Source organism: Netta rufina (genome assembly GCF_964035555.1).
Source record: "Netta rufina genome assembly, chromosome: 6".
Classification (NCBI taxonomy): domain Eukaryota; kingdom Metazoa; phylum Chordata; class Aves; order Anseriformes; family Anatidae; genus Netta; species Netta rufina.
The window spans coordinates 15,412,953-15,431,767 of record NC_140129.1 but is presented as its reverse complement, the minus strand read 5'-3'; the positions used below and the strand labels follow the sequence as shown (position 1 = coordinate 15,431,767).

The following is an 18,815-nucleotide window of genomic DNA, read 5'->3' as shown; positions in this document are numbered from 1 at the left end:
TTATATACACGTTTATGTATACAGGTCCAATGCCCAGATGACATATGTAAAAGTTTTTTTAATTATTATTATTAATATATTTATGTATTTATTTATTTATTTATTTATATTATGATGCTAAGCAGTACTGGTATGGTGCTATGGTTATAAACCTATTTCAGGAATCTATGCTGTAGTAATTCTTTCTTATCTAGCTACTGCTAATGTATTTTCAATTTTAATAGTTTCAAAAGTAATTTGGAAAAAGCAAGTTGGCCTGTTTTAAGTGACAAGAATTTCTGACAGGATTTTTTTCCCCAGTCACTTATTTCTTTGAAGTACAACTAAGAAATCACCACCTGAAGTGAGAGGAGCTTTCATTACAAAACAAAATCACTTTTTGGTTACAAGTAGAGAAAGAAATGAGAAGCCAGACATTTTCCATATAAAGAAGACCTACTTAATATGGTGAGTGTGCGATCCTTATCCATATAGAGTCAAAAGGGAACTTTCTGGGACGTGATAAAAAGGTGCAAGTGAGAGCCCACGCCGTATGTGGCAGGCATTGCAGGACTGCATTGTGAAAAGCTAGTGGCTGCTGTTTACATTTCAAACATTCCCTGAATATGTGTTGTCACAACAGACAAGCAATTATAGGCAATAATGTCAGTAATTTGTGGATTAAGAACTCCTTAAGGATGTATTGGCACAGCAGACAGTAGCCGCTTTTAGCTTGCAACTGTTCAGCCTCAGCTCTTCGCTGTGCCAACGAAACTGTTACTTCCCAGAAGCTATTGTGTTCCCTGAGAAGCAGCAAAACAATCGGATAGTGAAATCTCTCACACTGCTCCTACCACCCACAGGATTCTGCAGCGGCTCTCGCCAAATGTCCCAACCTCAAAGATTCATTTTTAACAGATATACCTATGGATGCATATGCATAAAACAGAAATATTGGCTATTAGCTAGAGTAACACTGTGCTAGGCTCTTATGAGCAAACCCAGAAAAATCAGTTTTTAAGACTCCAGGGCTATAAATACACCCGTGTGAAACTTCAGTCGAGCAGGAAGCCACAGCACAGCGTCTGGTGGTGTGGGGCAGGTGCTGGGCCCCTAACTCACCTTGCTGGGAACAGACATGGCTCAGAACATGGCCCAAACTTGATGGGAAAAAGAAAAATAAAAAATTGCATTGTGTGAACCTAGTAATTCAGCACCTTTTCCCGAAGCCAGCAGTAAGAGGGACCTGGAAAGCTTCTCTCTCCCAGGTGCCACGGCTGCGGGTGAGCTGGCGGGGCTCAGCGGCAGCCCGCAACCCCCGGGGGTGCGGCGGGGGAACCCCCGCCCGTCGGCGAGGCGCTGCGCGGTGCTGCGCGGTGCTGTGCGGTACGGAGCGGTGCGGTGCGGCTCCGCACGGCCCCGGCAGGAGGCGAGCTGCCGCCGGCCCCGCTGCCATCACGTGGCCGCCGGGTTTTCTCCCCGCAGCGGTATGAGGAAGTCACAGCCGCCGCCGCCGCCGTCCGCAGCCTCGGCGGGCGCAGCCTCCGCCGCCGCCTCCCCGCCGCGCGATATGTGGGTACCGCGGGTCGGGACGGGACGGGACGGGACGGGATGCAATGGGGTGGGGGACAGCGTGTGGGTGCGGGTGGCACGGCACGGCTCGGCTCCTTTCCCCTCCCGCCCCGTCCCATCGCCTCCCCTTCTCTTCCCTTCCCTTCCCCGCAGGGTGGCTCCGAGCCGCGGTCGCCTCCCGGCGTGAAGCCGCCGTCGCGATGGAGGAGCCCCCGGCGGCGGAGGAGTGGCAGGGGGCGACCCAGAAGAGGAAGGCCTGGGCCAAGAGCCGGGACTCCTGGCAGGCGTCGGAAGCGGAGGACTTCTCGGCAGCGGCGGCGGAGCTGGCCCGCGGCGAGGAGGAGGAGGAGGAGGAAGACGACGAGGAAGAGGAGGAGGAGGAGGAGGACCACGCCGGAGGCAAGCTGCCGCCGGCCGCAGAAGCAGGTCAGGGCGGGGGGCGGCGGGGCCGGGGACCCCCGAGGGGCCGCCCCGACGGCCGGGCGGTTGCTGACTGCCGGCTCTTCTCTCCTGCTCTGCCCGCAGGCCACAGCGTGCCCAACGAGAAGATCGCGATATGGCTGAAGGACTGCAGGTGGGTGCTGCCGCTGCTGCTGCTGCTGCTGCTGCGGGGGGCGAACCCACCTCCCTGGGGGGCGTCTGCACCCCGGGATGCAGAGCGGGCTTTGGCAGCGGTGCTGCTGCAGGGCGGGAGGGGGACGAGCTGCCACTGGGCACCTATACTCTCAGTGTGACATGCAGGGAGGCTGCAGACTTTCTGAAGTCCTCTGGCAGGGGAGCAACTCGGCTCGGGAGAGGAAGGCAGCGTTGTTTTGGAAGCTGCTCAGTGCCCCGCAGAGGGGCTCCAGCTTAATGCCTTGCCTGTTGCCCGGTTCTTGCTCCAGCTTTAAAGAAACTGCTTATGTGGCAGTGGCCTCTGTGCTTAGGGGTCTGCAGGAGCAGTGCAACATAGGCTGGCTGGATTTAGCCAAGTCTCTGTCAGTCTGCTACCGTATGGAGCGACTTCCTTAACTCGAGGTGATTCTGGTGCTGTTACAAAATACGCTGTGGGTGTTTAGAGCAGGCTGACTGCAGTACTTTTTCTTCAGCCTCGGTCACATAAAAGCATAAATGCTACATCCCGTTGCAGCTGCTTCTCTCCTGTCTTTTTCTCCATTCAGTTCTAGCAGCCCTTGGAGCCAGGGCTGGTGAGGAGAAGTGAACAATTAGCTTTACAGTAGTTAACAAAATTTCAAGATCTCCCCTTCTTTTGAGTGCAGTTACTTTAAGATGAAGATTTACCTCTAAGATTAGCTGTGCCTTTATGATCTTTTGATCCAGTAAGCGGCTGAGCTGAGCTTACTTCTGTAACTGAAGTGAGGATTTCGTTGTGGTTGGAGTGTCCTCAGTGTAGTTTTCTTCACAATCGCTCCAGGCCGTGCCTTGGGAGGGGGTGTTGGCAGCAAGAGTCTTGAAATCATGCTGTACCCCAAAATCCAATGTTCAAACCAGACAAGCTGTTCTCCCAAAATGCAAAAATGGGAGAAGATTTTTCTGAATTTACCTGAAATTAGACCTAAAGAAGTATATCCTTGAAAGTCTAATGAAGCATGTCCATAAATTTTATAGATTTGGTGCTTTATGAAAACTATTTTGTGAGTTGGGAGAGGAAAAAACGAAGGACCAAAGGGGGAAGAGGCCCTTGAGGGAGAAATGCTTGCTAATGTGGCTGTGGCGCTTTTCTCAGTATCTGCAGGATTTTTGTCTAGAACCTTCCCTGGCACTGTAGTCCTTTCCGTTTTGGTACATAATTTAAGGAATAGCACACTATTGCAAATGTGCAGAACAAACAGCTAATTGATGGTCACAAATCTTGAATAATAATACAGAGTTTGCTCTTTTATTCGTGTCCTCTAGCAATCTGTTGTTAAAACCAGCTCCCAGCGCTTCAGTGGAATGTGTATGCATTGCTGGCAGTTGATTCACGAAATGTGGGAATCTTATTTTACACTCAAATTCTGTATCTTAGCCTTTTGCTGATATAGAGACACAAGCTTTAGCTAATGCTTCTCTGTGAAAACCTTCGTGGCCCTTTCACAGAAGTCTTTTAAAGTGTAGTTATACTGTTGTAAATATTTTCAGAAGAATCTTATGTCTCATCAGAGAGATAACATTTGAATTGTTTTTTTTAAAAGATCTTTTAAACCAAAATATCTGAGCTGGAGTCAGCCTCTGAGTCTGTAGCATGCAGAGGGCATGCAGATACTGCTCATATCATATGGGAGGTACGATCTCAGCTGCCTGAAGTAGCACACAGTTCCTTGTGTTTTAAAATCACAGAGTGGGTTAGTTTCTATGTATATGGTATACATGGGAGCAGTAGTAGCTAGATACGTGCAGGAAAATGATTATTCAACTTACATTGTTATAACATGACTGTATGTACAGAAACCCTGAACTGCTTGACTCCTGATAACAATGTATGTATGAAAAGAGGAAAGTGTAAAAGGTGTCAGAACAGCCCTATAGATACTATGCTATTGTTTATAAAAAGAATACTTGAAAACAACAGTTGTGAAAACTTATGATTGTTTTCAACCAAGATAATTATTATTTAATAACACTGCTTTTGCCGTGGAGCTTTGTTTGCTACAAAGTGTGGGGAATGTATGCAAACTGATCTGTTTCTGGTCTATCGCACAACTGCTTTCTTACAAGTTAGCCCTGCTACAAAAATATAACCATTACTATAAACAAGCATTCATTTACTAAAATAAAGTATTTTCTCTGTTACATATTTTCTAAAAAGTCATTCCCATTTTGTCTGAGTTTATATCAGCTTTTGTGAAAAGTACATTAGAATAAAATTGGCACATTTCAAATCCCATTTTCTGGTTTGAGTTGGCAGTAGCACAAAAAAATTATTATCAACCCACTGCATAAACAGATCTGCTTATAAGATTTACTCCTTCGTTTGTTTCCAAAAGCATCAATGGTGTTATAAGTTAGATAAAAAGAGTTACTATTTGTCCTGTGTTAAACCTGTTAGCAGTTTGGAGCTCATGTTGCTTGGCATATCTGTTTCACATCTGCTTTGGAGGAGAGATGAGTGTTACTTGTATCCCATGCTTTTTAACTTTGTTAAAGAAAAAAAATACTAATAAAAGAAAAAGGCAGCAAAACAAGAAAAGCAAGCACGTATCACACTGTGATAAGAATTACAGAGGCTTCAGAAATGTCAGATGTTACCCAAAGTTTCCGGTTTGCTCATGTTTTGGGAATCGCGTGCCTTTGAAAAAGGGACTTTTCTCTCCTCCAGAAGCTTGACAAGGCATTTTGAAGCAATGAGAAAGCTTGCAAAAACTTCCAGTTTTAACTCCTGTTGAACTAAGATGGGAAGAGAAAGTGTTTGTATTACACTGATAGAAAAGGAGAAATGTCTGTCAGCTGTGCGGTGGTGTGTGTTACTTTAATTCCGTAAGTTTAAACTCCTCCAGTAGCACAGGGGGTGTCGGAGGTATTTAGGAACTATCTCCTGTAGATACACAGGAAATGAGTTCTTGAAATGCCTCAGAAAGAAGAGGTTTTGGTTTTTTTGCTTCAATTTTAAAATAAACACTGCTCCTACTCAAGTAAGGCTGCAAAAGCGGAGGTTTAAATGGCATTTCCAGCACCGTGCAAAACCCTCGTACTGCTCATGCAGGCGGCCTGCCACCAGTGGCAGCTGAGGCTGCAGGACTGGGGAGAGCCCCAGGCCCTACGCAGGCCCTGCACAGCGCCCTCTTACCTGTGTCCCGGGACACAGTGGGATGAACCTCCCACTCCTGCATACACCGCCGCTGGAATTAAGTCATTGGTACAATATGGTAATAAATGTGTGACTCATCCACGTGGGAATGCAAATGAAAAATTGCAGGGCTCCTTGGCCCAAGTGGCCCCTGACTCCAGCCTTTCCCAATGCTGGGGTGCTCCCAGGCCCCTCCATTCTCTCCCCCGTGTTCCCACATGAAGGTGGCAGGGCCTGTGGCTGTGCCTCTGGAGCTCCTTCACATGGAGTGGCCTCCAAACCATCCCTGTCACAGGGTGCCTGGGGACAAGCTCTGGGGAGCTGGCTCAAGGGTGCTGCCACTGGAAAACAGTCCTACACCAAGAAGCAGAGCTGCTCCTGCTGTTGTTCACAAGGATTTTGGTGTGGGTGCTTGTCCCTTGTTTAAATTTGTGCCTCACCTGCTTAAATGCAGGTTTTCCAAAGGAAGGGGATGCAGTGCAGCTGTATGTGTGTGCAGGAGCGTGAGCAGGGAAGCAGACGGACAGAGCTGCTTTTTCTGTAGCCACCAATACGCTGCAGCGCTGACGGGCTTGACTTCTGAAAGAAATGCCAGCTTCAGTGGTTGTTTTCACTGCTTTCTGCCAGTTGGTTCATGCAGCCCTGAGCTTGACCAGCAGCACATTTCTGTATGGAAAAGACGGAGGTGCTGGAGTAGCCACCAGGGAACAGGAGGGAGAAGGAGAAGGTGCCTGTTATAGCCACTGTGTGTGCAGGGGGCTCGGTTGTAACCACAGAGCACAGGGCTGGCTGGAGTGTGAAGGGCCTAGACGGCCTGCCCTAACTTCTTTGAAACCCTGACACAAAACCTACACAGAAATCCAGGAGACTGAGTCTCTGTGGACCTTGTCCTGTCACCTGCAACACATTGGTGCACCTAGCTGCTTCTGCTGTTTGAGTTGGCCTCTTGCTGCAGTGCCTTTTCTTTGCTTTTCAAAAGACGCATCAAAGTGAGCTTGCTTCCTATCAGCGCGCTGCATGGGGAAACTGAACTATTTTCGGGGCGGGGGGAGAGTTGTAAAGTATAAGGTCTGTTACAAAGCAGATGCAAACTTCTGTTGCTTAATTTGGCCATGACACCAAAACAAATACTGTATCAGAGCACTGTTTGCCTCAAGTTCCTTGGGCAGGTTTATGTATTTGTCTAATTAAAAACCCAAATGAAACATACATAATATAGGCACATAAATCATCCGCTTTTTCCTTCTTTATGAGTGTTATATTTCTGAATTTGTTTTGGACTTTGAGTATTATGCTGCACTACTTAACAGTGACAGGTCTTTTTAGTTAGAAATCTCTCAGAGACAAGACAAAGAAATACCCAGATAAAGTAAATAAATTTAATGAGAGTGCAGAAAGGGATTGGACCTGTTACTTGCATGGTTTCTGCTGCTAATTTTGGACACAGTGGGATTTGAAAAATCTACTGCCTTTCAAGGAATAGCCATATCAGAGATCATGTAAATAAGAGCTAATATAAAGAGTCAATAAAATGCCATCACTGGCAAGTGACAGCTGACATAGCTATCTACGTTTTTATCTTCTTTTTGATCAGTAAATGCAGTTTTTCACCCCTCTCTCCAAAGCTTGAGGTAAATCTATGGTAAGAAGTTTTAAATTTGTAGAAAATGGGTAAGGTTTTTATCATATAAATGAGATTGTGTTAGTCCATTCAAACCCCATGCTTGGTTTTTGGGTGTTTTGCTCAGAATTCTATGATTTTCCTTGAGAGAGGGCTGCTGGCCCTGAAGCTTTGACACCAGCTCGTGCCTTAGTACTGCAGTCGTTATCAACCTGTTTTGTTGTTTTTCCCTACAAAGCCTATTTGTTCAGAGGGCTGGGGATTGCTTAGGAAGTTATTGCCAGTCCTCATATGTTTGTGCTTTCTGGGGGCGGAGGGAGGGACAACCGCTGCTATCACAAGCTTGTTGCACGCTGTAAGGAAGGACATGAAGCAGCAAGTTTTTAAGTTGGTATTAATCTCTTCTGTGGTTTCAGAACGCCTCTGGGAGCCTCCCTGGATGAGCAGAGCAATCCTCTGTTGAAGGGTAAGGAAAGGTTTTACCTACTGAGATCTTTTTTTCTGAAAAGCAAGCTCTTGTGTATGTTCACCCGAGACCTCGGCAATTTAACAGTGGCACAAATGACAGTCTAGTTGGCCTTGCTGAATTATTCTCACTTAGAAGCAGTTGTGCCTAAGAAACTCAGGAAAGGAGGGTAAAGATCCCTGTTCAGTCTTTCTGGAGAGTTTAGTAAGCCTTTAAAAAAAAAAAAAAAGGCAGAATGAGGAGTTTTATCTCTGAGCTGGAGAGCATTTGGTAGTCTCTGCATCTAATAGGTCAGGTTGCCACACCTGAAAATTTTACTATCTGAGCAGGTCCGAATACTAAAGTTCAAAGTACAGTGAGAATTTGCAGGTAGTGACACAGCATAGACGAGTTACTGGCTGTCTCTGGAGTCTTTGCTTGAACTCTTAATCTGGGATAGGGAGAGAGAGAGGGGAATGCCTAACCTGGACTCAAACTTTGGATCCCCCTGGTAAGAGGTCTGGAGGCTAATGTAGCAGCAGAAGGAACAGATATGGTGGGTAATACTCCTAGGTTTGTACTTGCAATTAATTTGCTTGCAATCTGATTTGGGGATGTTTCTGGGCATAAAGTTAAAACAGCGCTGTAGTTGTTTTCTTTCTTTCTTTTTTTTTTTTTATGTTCTCAAATGTAACTTCTTTGTGCATTTTTAGTGTATGACTAATGCAGGGATTGTAAATATGGTCTAGTTATATCCTGTTGTATCAACTGAAGTGTTTTGCTAATACCTTTAGTTAAGCTGTTAAAAAGAAAACACTGCAGCATTACAGTTGTTGAACTGCTAACTGTACATTTTCAGGCATGCTGGTGAGAAATGGAGGAAGTTTTGAAGATGACTTATCCCTGGGAGCCGAAGGTGGGTGTGGCAGGATTATGACTTTTTCTATCAAAAAAAGAATCATGTTCAGTCATCTGATTTTTATTTTGAAAGATAGCATTTCCTTTTAGGTCAAAGTAAAGCTGACTAGAAAACCAGCACATAACACATAGGACAATGCAAGTAGATACGCTTTCTGAGTTTATAAGAATATTGTGTTTGTTAAACATGCTGGTCTAACCTGAAGGTCAGGGTCAGCCCTGAGTTCCTTCTGCCCTCACATGCTAAAGCCCACAGCTGCAGCACAGCCCAGAGTACTTGCTGGAGCTGTGTGAAAGTGTTTTCCCCTATGTGTTGTTCTTGTCCATGGGTTCCTCTTGACAGTTGTGCATGCCCCACTTCCACTGAAACTCTTGGGAGTGGCAAGTGCAGGCTTTTGAAAGGAGAAATGAAATTCTGTCAGCCACAAGGCAAACTCATTAAGAGCTAAATGCTTTTAAAAATGAAAAATGTCAAAGCTGAGTAAGTAATTTGGATCAGGCATATTATATATTCTGCCATTGTTAGATGCCTTCCTTTTCTTTCTCTTTCCCTTTTTAAAGGGAAGGAGATGTGGCTAGTCTTGGTTGGTTTAGCCTCCCTCCATAGCTTCCTCTGTTCATCGTGGGGTAGAGGTGTCCACAAACCAACTAACAGAAAACTTCTAACAGTAGATCCTGAAATAAAATAGCACAAAATAGTTTCTCAAACTGGGTGCCAGTGGTATCTTCAGGATAGGAGCTCTAAGATTGTATCTGTTATCGGTCAAATAAATTTAAAAAAAAACCTTCATCTTTCAGTGTTTCTTCAACTACAGCTTTTAGAAAGTGTTAGAACTTGTGTAGTAGACAGCCGCTTTATCCACAGCTGCCTTGCTAGTGATTTTGAAGTATTGGGACACAGCCTGGAGAAGGAAGTATCTTTAATATTTAAAGACTCAAGACTTCTGAGGAAAACAGTTGATCTGATAATGATGGAGAAGCAGTAACTTACTCACTTACTGCAATAGATTAAATAGGATTAATTTTATTTTTTTCTGTCAGTCTTTTCCGCTTGTTAGATTGCCAACAGTGTGAAGATTTCATAGAAAAAGTTTCTTTTTAACAATCATCCAAGATCTGAGCATGTGACTAAGAATATGGGAGTCAGCACATTTTAGAAAATCATGTCACTTTTTTTTTTCTTTTTTTTTTTTCAATTTTTCCCCTCATCATTCTCAAGGATTTCTGCTCTTGGGGAGCAGAGAGTCGTTTCCCTCCTTTTCAGATGAACATGGTCTCAGTGCTAGAATTGCTGGTTCATTTCCATGTGCAAGGACAGGGGTGTTTCTGTGGGGCTTTGCTTCTGTAAGAGAACAACGGGACAACAGAGCTGCCTGGAGCAGCGCTGCGTGTCCTGTCATACAGAGAGCCTGGCTGCTGGAAGCCAGAGCCCTGTGAGAATGGCGTGGAGGGCACTGGACAGAGTTCCGTAAGCCCAGCACCCTGCTGAGCTGTTAAAATCCGTGGTCCAGCAGCTAGAACTAGTCAACAATTAATCCATGTAGATAGGCTTGCTTTCATATTATATGCAAGGATATTTAAAAAAATGCACGTTCTACATTTTGTATATATTTAAATTCCTTCATTATGTCTCTGAAAAGGGAGGTGGTGAGGTTTCCATGTTTTACTCCCCGTTGCTGACATTTCCCTTGGAGGCACAGCGAGTTTAGATGCAGGGTTTTCCTGGCAGCATTTGACATACCTTTGCTCTTTCCATAGCTGATTCCGAGGGTTGCTATGACATATGTGCGCTCCTTGCCTCTCTTCTGTGGCAAGTTTGTTAATATTGAGTCGCCTCTTTGGGGGAACTCATAATTTAAGGCTGGGACTCAGCTCTCTTCTTTGACAGGGTGTTGATGTTGTAGGAGAATAATGCTGCCTGGGGTGCTGACGTGTGGAGCTGAGCTGCTGCAGCTTCAGAAAGGGCCGGGTTCCCCGCAGGGGGGCTGGTGACCAGGTGCCTGGCATCTGGTGGCTGGCCTCCTCAAGAGTCCCTTCTTGGTGTAGCTTTGGTTTATGCATTGCACAGCCTGGAGAGCCAGGGCCCGGCCCCTACCAAGAGTTAACTGTATTGGTTTAAGGACACGCACACAGTCTCTGTACCTGGCCATGGGCACCAGCTGCTCTTCTCTTCTAGCTGAGCAATCTTCACATGACTGCATCTCCTCCTCCTCCCCCTTCAGCTGGTAATCATGTCTTCAACTGCAAAGCAATAAATTGTCTGTTTATATAACAATTGCCAACTTACTGCATGTAAAACTTCAAGTTAATATGATTCATTACGGCAAGTAAACATGAGTCCGTGCGAGATTTTATTTTAGACAAAGCCTGAATAAACCAGATTGTCTTTATATCAGCTGTAAACTAGGAACACTTGACAATCATATTTATATGGAAAGAAAAATCTGGCACATGCAGGAGTATTCATAGAAGCGCTTGTTGGCTACTTTTTCATGTCACTTGTGGGTAGTGTAATTGTGAGGAGCTTTGTGCATAACAACTTCTTGTTTCTCTACAGCTAATCATCTACGAAGTGATATCCAAATGGAAACATGGTAAATGTCTCTTTTTTTTATTTCTTTACTTCAGAGAAATATTTATATTGAAGGGAGAGGTGGAGAGGGTGCAGTGGATGTCGTGAAGGCTACCCCAGAGCTAAAGCTCTTCTGGTCCTGCCAGTCTATGTGAGAAGGAAAGAGAAAATCTAGATAGCACAGAAATAGTCAATATGAAATGCAGAAAAAAAAAAAAAAAGCAGATTTTAATTATTCCAGCAGACGTGAAGTAGTTTTGAGGGATGACAGGGGATGGGAATGACACAGAGAAACAAGATCTGAGTAACTGTGGTATGATTTACCTTCTTTAGCTCACTGATCCCTCACCATTTCTGTTTTTGCCTGTCAGATCAGGTGTCCTTTGGGAGTAGGGAAAAAGACTTAGAGAGGAGAAGCTCCTGCTTTATGGGGGTAGCTTCTGAATTAAATGTACTGTAAATAAAACCCCTGCTGGGACTCCAGCAAACACTGGCACAGCCTCGCTGCTCCTCCTTAGCTGGGCTCTGTAAATGTGCTCTCAGGTGAATCCTCTCACCTTTGGTTTCTTTGTGGTTGTTCTGCTGTGTGCACACTAGGATTTGCATGGTAAAATTCCCCCTTGGCAGGTTTGTCCCTAAGAGTACGTAACAGTACGTCTGAGCCCGAGGTACCAGCTAACGCTGAGCAGGCTTCTCCAGACACAGGAAGGAAATAGCTTGGGATTGGGAAAGAAACTGGCCCGCAGTCCCTCTTGGAGCTCATCTTGCTCCGTTTCCTCCAGCCTGGAGCCTCTTTGCTTTCCTCAGGAGCCTGCCGGGTGCAGCCAAGGGTGAGGGAGGGCGGCAGCAGGGCCGGGTGGTCCTGCCTGAGGAGGCAGCAGGCTGGGCAGGGGCAGGCTGGGCAGGGCAGGGCAGCTTGCCCGAGGCTGGGCTTCCTCGCTGGAGGAGGGTGGGATCGGGGAGGGTGGGGCAGCCGGGGGAGATCGGGGTTTGTTTTCTCAGCTTGCATTTGCCTTCAAATACTTAGAGTCTACATACGTTTTTACTGAGGCGTCCCAGGGTTCGCTTTTGTTATTGTATTTCAATAAGTGACATGGCTAATATAAACCAGATAACGCTGAACGGGGAAAGAGAAATTCAGCAGCATTGGAGACTTAGCTCCACTCTGAGACGGAGAATCAAATCCCCGAACAAAAGGGGTTTATCACAGTGGTCCTGTCCATTTGTGTTGACAGCAATGGTATGCTGGCGAAGGAGAGGAGGCTTCAGTTCCACCAGAAGGGGAGAAGTATGAACTCCACCGGCTCTGGAAAAAGCAGTGCAACTGTTTCAAGGTAAAAGAGTGCTATGCTTTGAAGGTCATGGCGCAGTTCAGTGGAATTTGGCTTTGTTTTGCTGGCAAAACTTACTTCTTCTGTTCCTAAGTTAAACGGACTTGGCTTGATTTATATGCATTGTTGCATTTAGTAGCCGAGAAGGGAATTTTCATTTGGTTGCTTGAAAAACTGCTATTTGTTTTCAGTTGTGGTTTGCAGTAAATACTTACGGATAGTCCTAAGCTTTAGAAACGTTTGAAATCTTAAATGGCACTTCAAAATTGGAGCTCTGCAGAGGAAGGGCTGACTTTATAAATAACAGTATCGGATCTGAGATGTGTTGGGGCTGATGTCTCTGGTGGTGTGAACCAAAACTTCAGATGCAGATATCTCCAAAATTATTTCCTAAAGTAGTCTGAGCTTTAGGAGTCAAAAGTTCAATAGACAAAGCTTGCTAGTGGACTGAACTAGTAGTTGGACAGAAGGCACTGTGTCAGACATAGACAGTAAACATCTTGTCATTTGTCTAGTGTTTCTGAATTACTGGAGCTTTATGAGGAAGATCCTGAAGAAGTGCTCTATAACCTTGGATTTGGAAGAGATGAACCAGATATTGCTTCAAAAATTCCAGCAAGATTTTTTAATTCATCGTCATTTGCCAGAGGGATAGATATCAAAGTGTTTTTGAATGCCCAGATGCAGCGCATGGAAGTGGAAAATCCAAATTTTGCTTTGACGAGTAAGTATGTTTTTGAAGCAAAGTTTATTTTTATTTTTTTCTAACTGTGTAAACAATCTCAAAAGAAGGTCTTATATCTAGTGTTCTGGCAAAACCCCCGTACAGTTTAAAAGCCAAATTCCATTCAGAAGCTGTAATGACTTTCTAGCTTGGTTTTAAATGTAGTAAGAGGTGACCATCAGTGTATGACACCTTGGGACGAAGGAAAGAGATCTATAGTTGGGAAAAGAAATGAAGGGTATCCCGTAGAATGTATATTGCCTTCTGTTTTGTTTCATTCCCGTCTCTTTCTTCCAAGTTTGTCTTCTGTTGTAGATTTAGAGCACCAAAACAAATAGCTATACCCGTCTTTTTCTTGTGTTCTTCAGTATCCATGTGGTATTTTTGAAAGCTGGCGGCAGTGACCTACTTCTATGGTTGGTGAAATCTGTCAGTATTGCTATTGACTTGGACAGGAGCTTTGTTAGGTCAGGAATGAGCATTTCTGAAATGAGGGCATAGCTGAAATGTCCTGTTGTCTTTGTAGATGGACGGAGCAATCCAAGTAACACTTTTCCTGCCAGCACTCTGTAAACTAGCTTGCAGTTGTGTACCCATGTCTCTTTTTTACTTTGTGAAGACTTTCCATGTTGTTCTCCTTCTGCGTTTACCAAACAGTCTTGCAAAATTTTTCTTCCACTTCTTTTTACTGTGTGGTATCACTTTCAGCTTACTGGACTAGACAGTGTTCAGTCCATCCCTGGGACTCTTGATATAAATAGGTATTTGTTGGGGTGGGTGAATGCAGGTTGTGATGAAAATTCCCTCTTCAGATATGAAGAAAAGAGCTATCACTGCCAGTTTGTACAATGATGTAAAGATCAGCAATTCTGAGCTGTGATGACACCAAAGGTCCTCTTAAGCTCTGCCTTACGTTATGTTCTTGTGCAGGTCGTTTTCGCCAGATTGAAGTGCTTACTACTGTGGCCAACGCTTTTTCCTCTTTGTATTCTCAAGTCTCTGGGACTCCTTTGCAGAAAATTGGTAGTATGAACTCAGTGTCTTCCAGCAAAGAAGCTTCCAGCCCTCCCCCTCTAAATCGCAGCAATACAGCCAGTCGGTTAATGAAGACTTTGTCTAAGCTCAATCTGTGCAGTGCACAGCAGGCCGATGGTAGTGGCTGTCCTATAGCTTCACCTGTTGAAAAAGGGAAAAGTCCAGCTGAACTAGGGAGTGAGGAAAATGATGCTAAAAATGAATCTAAGTTACAAAAACACTCTAAGAAGAAAGACTCTCCCTCTTTTCTGGCTACTGTAAAGGAGGAGATAGCCAGTAGTCTGATGAATGCTACAGATGCTCACAAACCTGCAAGCCTGCCTGCTGGAACTGATGATAAGCAAGAGAATACTGTGCCTGCGGCAGATGTGCAAAATAGCAGGCTGGCAAACCCCCAGGACAGACTGTGTGAAGAATCCAGTCTTTTGGACTCTTCCAACCTCAGCAGCAGTTCCAACACGTCCAACAGCAGCACGTCCGAAAGCAGCGCCCCGACACAAAGGCCTCCTGTGGCATCACCCTGTGTTCCCCTTGCAAACCCCTCCATAATGAATCTCATGCTTCAGCAGAAAGACTCCTTTGAGATGGAAGAGGTAGGTGGAAATATATGACTTTGTTTTCACATACAGTTTACATAACTTGCTGGCTGCCAGCGGAGGAATGTTCCCTCCTGTGCAGTTGACAGTGTTTTCTCCAGGAATGCTTTACATTCTCTGGATGATAGGACAGTTGTCACTTTCTCTTGGTAGGCTGTGCTAATTGATACTCTTATTGAAATAATGCTGTTGACGATGATGTTGTTTCTGAAAGTCAGAGTGAATGTTCTCATTCTTCTTTTCATCAGGCGCAGGTAACTGCAGTCACTGGCAAAACCTATTAAAAACTTTTCCATTCTTAACACGATCTTTTCTTGTGGAAATAGACCTAGGTTAGACTCAATATATAAAAAAGCCTTTGTAGATTGCTAACTGTTAATCTTTATTTATTGTTACCTAAAAGTAAACTCAATATGTTTGTGGATTGAGCAAGACAGTGAAAAGTGCTGTCATGTAGGGTAAGGTGCTCATCCCATGGTTTTGGTTTTGATGGCAATCTACTGTATGTGGTTTTGTTTGTTCTCTAGAAATTAATATGATGAAACTCGCTGTTCGATGCACCTTTGGCAGTGGCTCAGATAAAAAATTCTTACTAGCTGCCTTTTAACTTCGTAAATGCATTTATCCTTTTTTTTTTTTTTTTTTTTGATTGATCATTATCCCAAAGGGATTCTAATACCCAGATTCCTCTAAGTAATTCACTTATTAGGCTAGTAAACGTGCAGCCTACAAATTAAAAAATTCATTTTTTATTTTTTATTTTTGCATAGACTCACACTTTGTATTACAAGAGCTCTCTTAAATTAGCAGATGGTTTTGTGGACACATTTTGAAGTGTCTGATGTTAACAATCCATAAGTCAACTTTTTCATTTATGTGAAATGGATATGTAAAATGAAGGGTGGTGATTTCTGTGCTGAAATGGGTGAAGAAAACAGTCCAATAGAAAGCTTTAGATTTTTACAGTGAATGGCAAAGTGATGATTTAGCAGATATTGCCTAGTGCAGTGTTTGCACTGCAGACTTTTGATCAACTTCTAGATCAACTGATGTTGTAGTTGAAGACACATAATTGAACAGAAAGAGGTAATCTAGCCTCTTGTAGTTCTTGCCGTTTGTTGAGCCTGTGTGCCATCACCCCCTTGTTGTGTAGCCATCTACGGAATGAGAACAAAAGATTGATCCAGCTGAAGGGAGGAAAAGAAACTTGGTGTATTTTGATTTATTCAAATAATTCCTGGCTTACTTTTCAGCTGCATAATTTTCTTGATCCAGTTTGTTGTGTACAGATGTTTGTGCTGGCAAAATGGGAGGAGTGTGAGTGGTGATGGCTTTTTGCTGCATTCTCAATTGTTGGACTAGTTTTATATATCTCAGAGGAGAAAACTGGATTTTGGCACTTTTAGGTGAAGTTGAAACAACTTTAAAAGCAAAACAAAAAACACAGAATTTTCTTTCAGGGTAAGTTAGACTATAAGGGGTTATGGAAGGAAGAAGGCTTACCAAACTCTGCACAAGCCAAATGCAATGCATTTGCAGAGTTTTGGTTGACACACTTTGCAGTCATGCCAGTACATAAACACAGCTGTTTTGGCATGAAGACATGTGGTGTGGGATGGAGTTGTGGTGAATTTCGTTTACGCAATCTAATATATACATATCAACTGCCTTCAGATCCCTGGCAGGAGGGATTCAGCTTTAATAATGAAACTTTAGAACAATACCTGGCAGCTTGATTTTATTTTTGTTCATCTCTAAGCAGGGTCTAATGAACAATAAACTGTACTAGAAACAGTGAAAATAACTCCTCCCACCCTCTTCTCTTGATTTGGAGTGCATTCATATGCCTAAGAAAGATGACAGATATATCAAGGAAGCTGTTTGCATGCCGACAAATGCCTTGGCAGTTTGAGTGCCCTTAGGAAGTCTGTCGCTGTGAAGATAGCTGCTGTGGGGGTGAGTCAGGGCAGGATTTCCCCCAGAGTCCCTCTCCTGAAATGGCCAATTAGAACCACGAAGGTCATTTACCAGCATCGATATTGGCTGAAGGGACGGGAGGAGAGGGGAGTGCTTCTGCGCGCTCATCTAGTGGTGCCACTGATACGGCCGGGGTGCTGTCTCCTAGCCAAGGACAGAAGGTGGAAGGTATTTAGGTGAGAAGAGGCTTGGTGGTTTGGAAGAAGCAAATTTAGCCATCGGAAACTGGGAGGCTTAAGGAAATCAAGACATCTTTCCTGGAAGGCCGATGTGATCAAAGGGCTTGTAAGATTACTTGCTGTTCCTGTTTGTTGTTGTTGTTGTTTGTTTTGATTTTTAATTTGGTAAGCCCCTTCTGTGCTCCCCTGCATTTGGGCAAAATAATCATTTACCTCTGAAAAACAGCCTTTGTCTCCTAAAGGATAAGTCTTCCAATTTATTGTGTAAGAGTAATGCTGTTTGCTTATTAATGGTGAAAAGTTCAGGCCAAGTACTTCTCAAAATCCCTCTAATTGAGAAAATGCACTCTTGTGGCTGCTATACATATGATATCAATGCAGACAGAGTATCTTCTTTAGCCAAATGCTAATTTGGGCTTTAAACTATTACTATGCTGATTTTGCATTTTTAATTTAATTGAAATTAGAAACAAAAATGTCATTGTCTTGTAATTTTGAAACTAGGCAGGCAGCCCATTAGAGAGGATTGTTAGGGGGTAGTTGCATTGGGGGTTTTGTGCATGTAGACTTGCATGTGAACCATGAGGTTTCCGTTTGTTGCCCCAAAATAAAATGCATTATAGCTTTTGAACTAAACAAAGGCCTTCCTGTTGAGATTTTAGGCATATTCTTTTCATCATTTGAGAAGTTGTCTATGAACTGCCTTCTTAATAAGGCTGTTTCACAAAGTGATTAAGTAAGAGGATTAATTTTCATTTAGTTTTAAGTTTCCCAGTTGAAATCTACATGTCTTTGCATACATTATCTTCCTGTTTTGTGGAAGACACAACAGAAGTATTTCCAGAAGTAGTACCCTGGTGAAGTCTGGAGTAGCACAGGAACATATTCCAGTTGACCTGACGATATTCATCTTCTGTTCCCTATAGATCCAGAGTACAGAGGGAGATCTACCACACGTTCCAGCTTCTCACCAGCTGGCAGTGACCAAGCCAAGGAAAGGTGAGTAGACAGCAGCGTGCTGAGACTGCTTCCCTTTCTGAAATGCTGAAATCTGAGACTTCTAAAGTTTCTCTTCTCTTTAGAAGAGAAGAAAGATGTGTGCTTCCATTTCAGTTAAATCACAGAACGTTACTGCAAAGTGGCAACCAAATTACAGGCAGGATGACAGCGCTGTAACCTCACTGCCTGTTTTCACTTTTGTGCCATTGATGATAGCTCAGTGAAACTGAAACGTTAATTTAAATTGTATGGGATTTTTTTTCGCCCTAGAAAATCCTGTAATTTAAGGTACCTATTTAAGCTAAAATTACATTGTTTTAAACCTAAATTGCATGGTATGACTAGCGTTTGCCTATGTGCTACTGCTTCATCTGAGGGCTGGCTGCAGAGAAGACTAGTGTCTCTGCACCCACATGGGAGTCATATTCCTTGGTGTGACAAAATGCACTGGCTCTTGAGGCTCAGGTAGTCTGTGCTTTCATCTCAAATCATTATTTATATTTTAAAGCTCGGGAGAGGTACAAGGCAGATAAATTTTGTGATTGTTACTGGCCTTTGCCCAAAGTTGGAAAATTAAGTTTGTTCTCTAACTGTTATGTGTAATTAATGAACTAGATCTTGTTGCATTTAGCTACATGCCTAGCTTTGATGCAGTATCTTGGTGAAACATGACTAGCTATCTATATAAAATGCTAAAGAGAGGCACACAAACCTGTCTTAAGACACAGAGATCATCTTTTTTGCCTTTCCATAAATGAACTGACAGTCTTGTGAACTGTCAGCTGAATTACATTAGTATGGTTGAGCATGCTCTGAACCTGCTGAAGGTTAATGACTGGCTATTAGGGATAGCTTGTGCTACAAATTCAGCAGTGTTTTGTACAACACAGCATTGCACTTGTAAGTATTCTTTTCAGAGAAAGGTGACTTATGGAACTAGCAGCTGCAGTCAGGGAGTAGAAAAAATATGGGTATATTTTTCTTCTTCTAAAAAGCTAGTTTTGTGGCTTCGGTCCCCTGTAGATACACTACCCTCTTTCTCCATGCAAGCAAAAAAAAATTAGATGATCATGTGTATATGTGCTGAAAGGCACCTAGCAG

At 43.7% G+C, this 18,815-nt stretch overlaps 1 protein-coding gene across 1 annotated transcript in view; it reads left to right on the top strand.

Moving 5' to 3' along the window:
• Positions 1-1,482: 1,482 nt before the first annotated feature.
• ITPRID2 (ITPR interacting domain containing 2) overlaps positions 1,483-18,815 on the top strand; it is a 41,774-nt gene continuing 24,441 nt past the window's right edge. The window contains exons 1-10 of the mRNA XM_084289581.1: positions 1,483-1,551; positions 1,705-1,977; positions 2,077-2,125; positions 7,355-7,404; positions 8,243-8,299; positions 10,859-10,895; positions 12,109-12,207; positions 12,720-12,928; positions 13,859-14,556; positions 17,642-17,714. Coding sequence (XP_084145707.1) covers positions 1,752-1,977; positions 2,077-2,125; positions 7,355-7,404; positions 8,243-8,299; positions 10,859-10,895; positions 12,109-12,207; positions 12,720-12,928; positions 13,859-14,556; positions 17,642-17,714 — 1,498 coding nt within the window. The 5' untranslated portion in view covers positions 1,483-1,551; positions 1,705-1,751. The remainder of the gene's footprint in view (positions 1,552-1,704; positions 1,978-2,076; positions 2,126-7,354; positions 7,405-8,242; positions 8,300-10,858; positions 10,896-12,108; positions 12,208-12,719; positions 12,929-13,858; positions 14,557-17,641; positions 17,715-18,815) is intronic.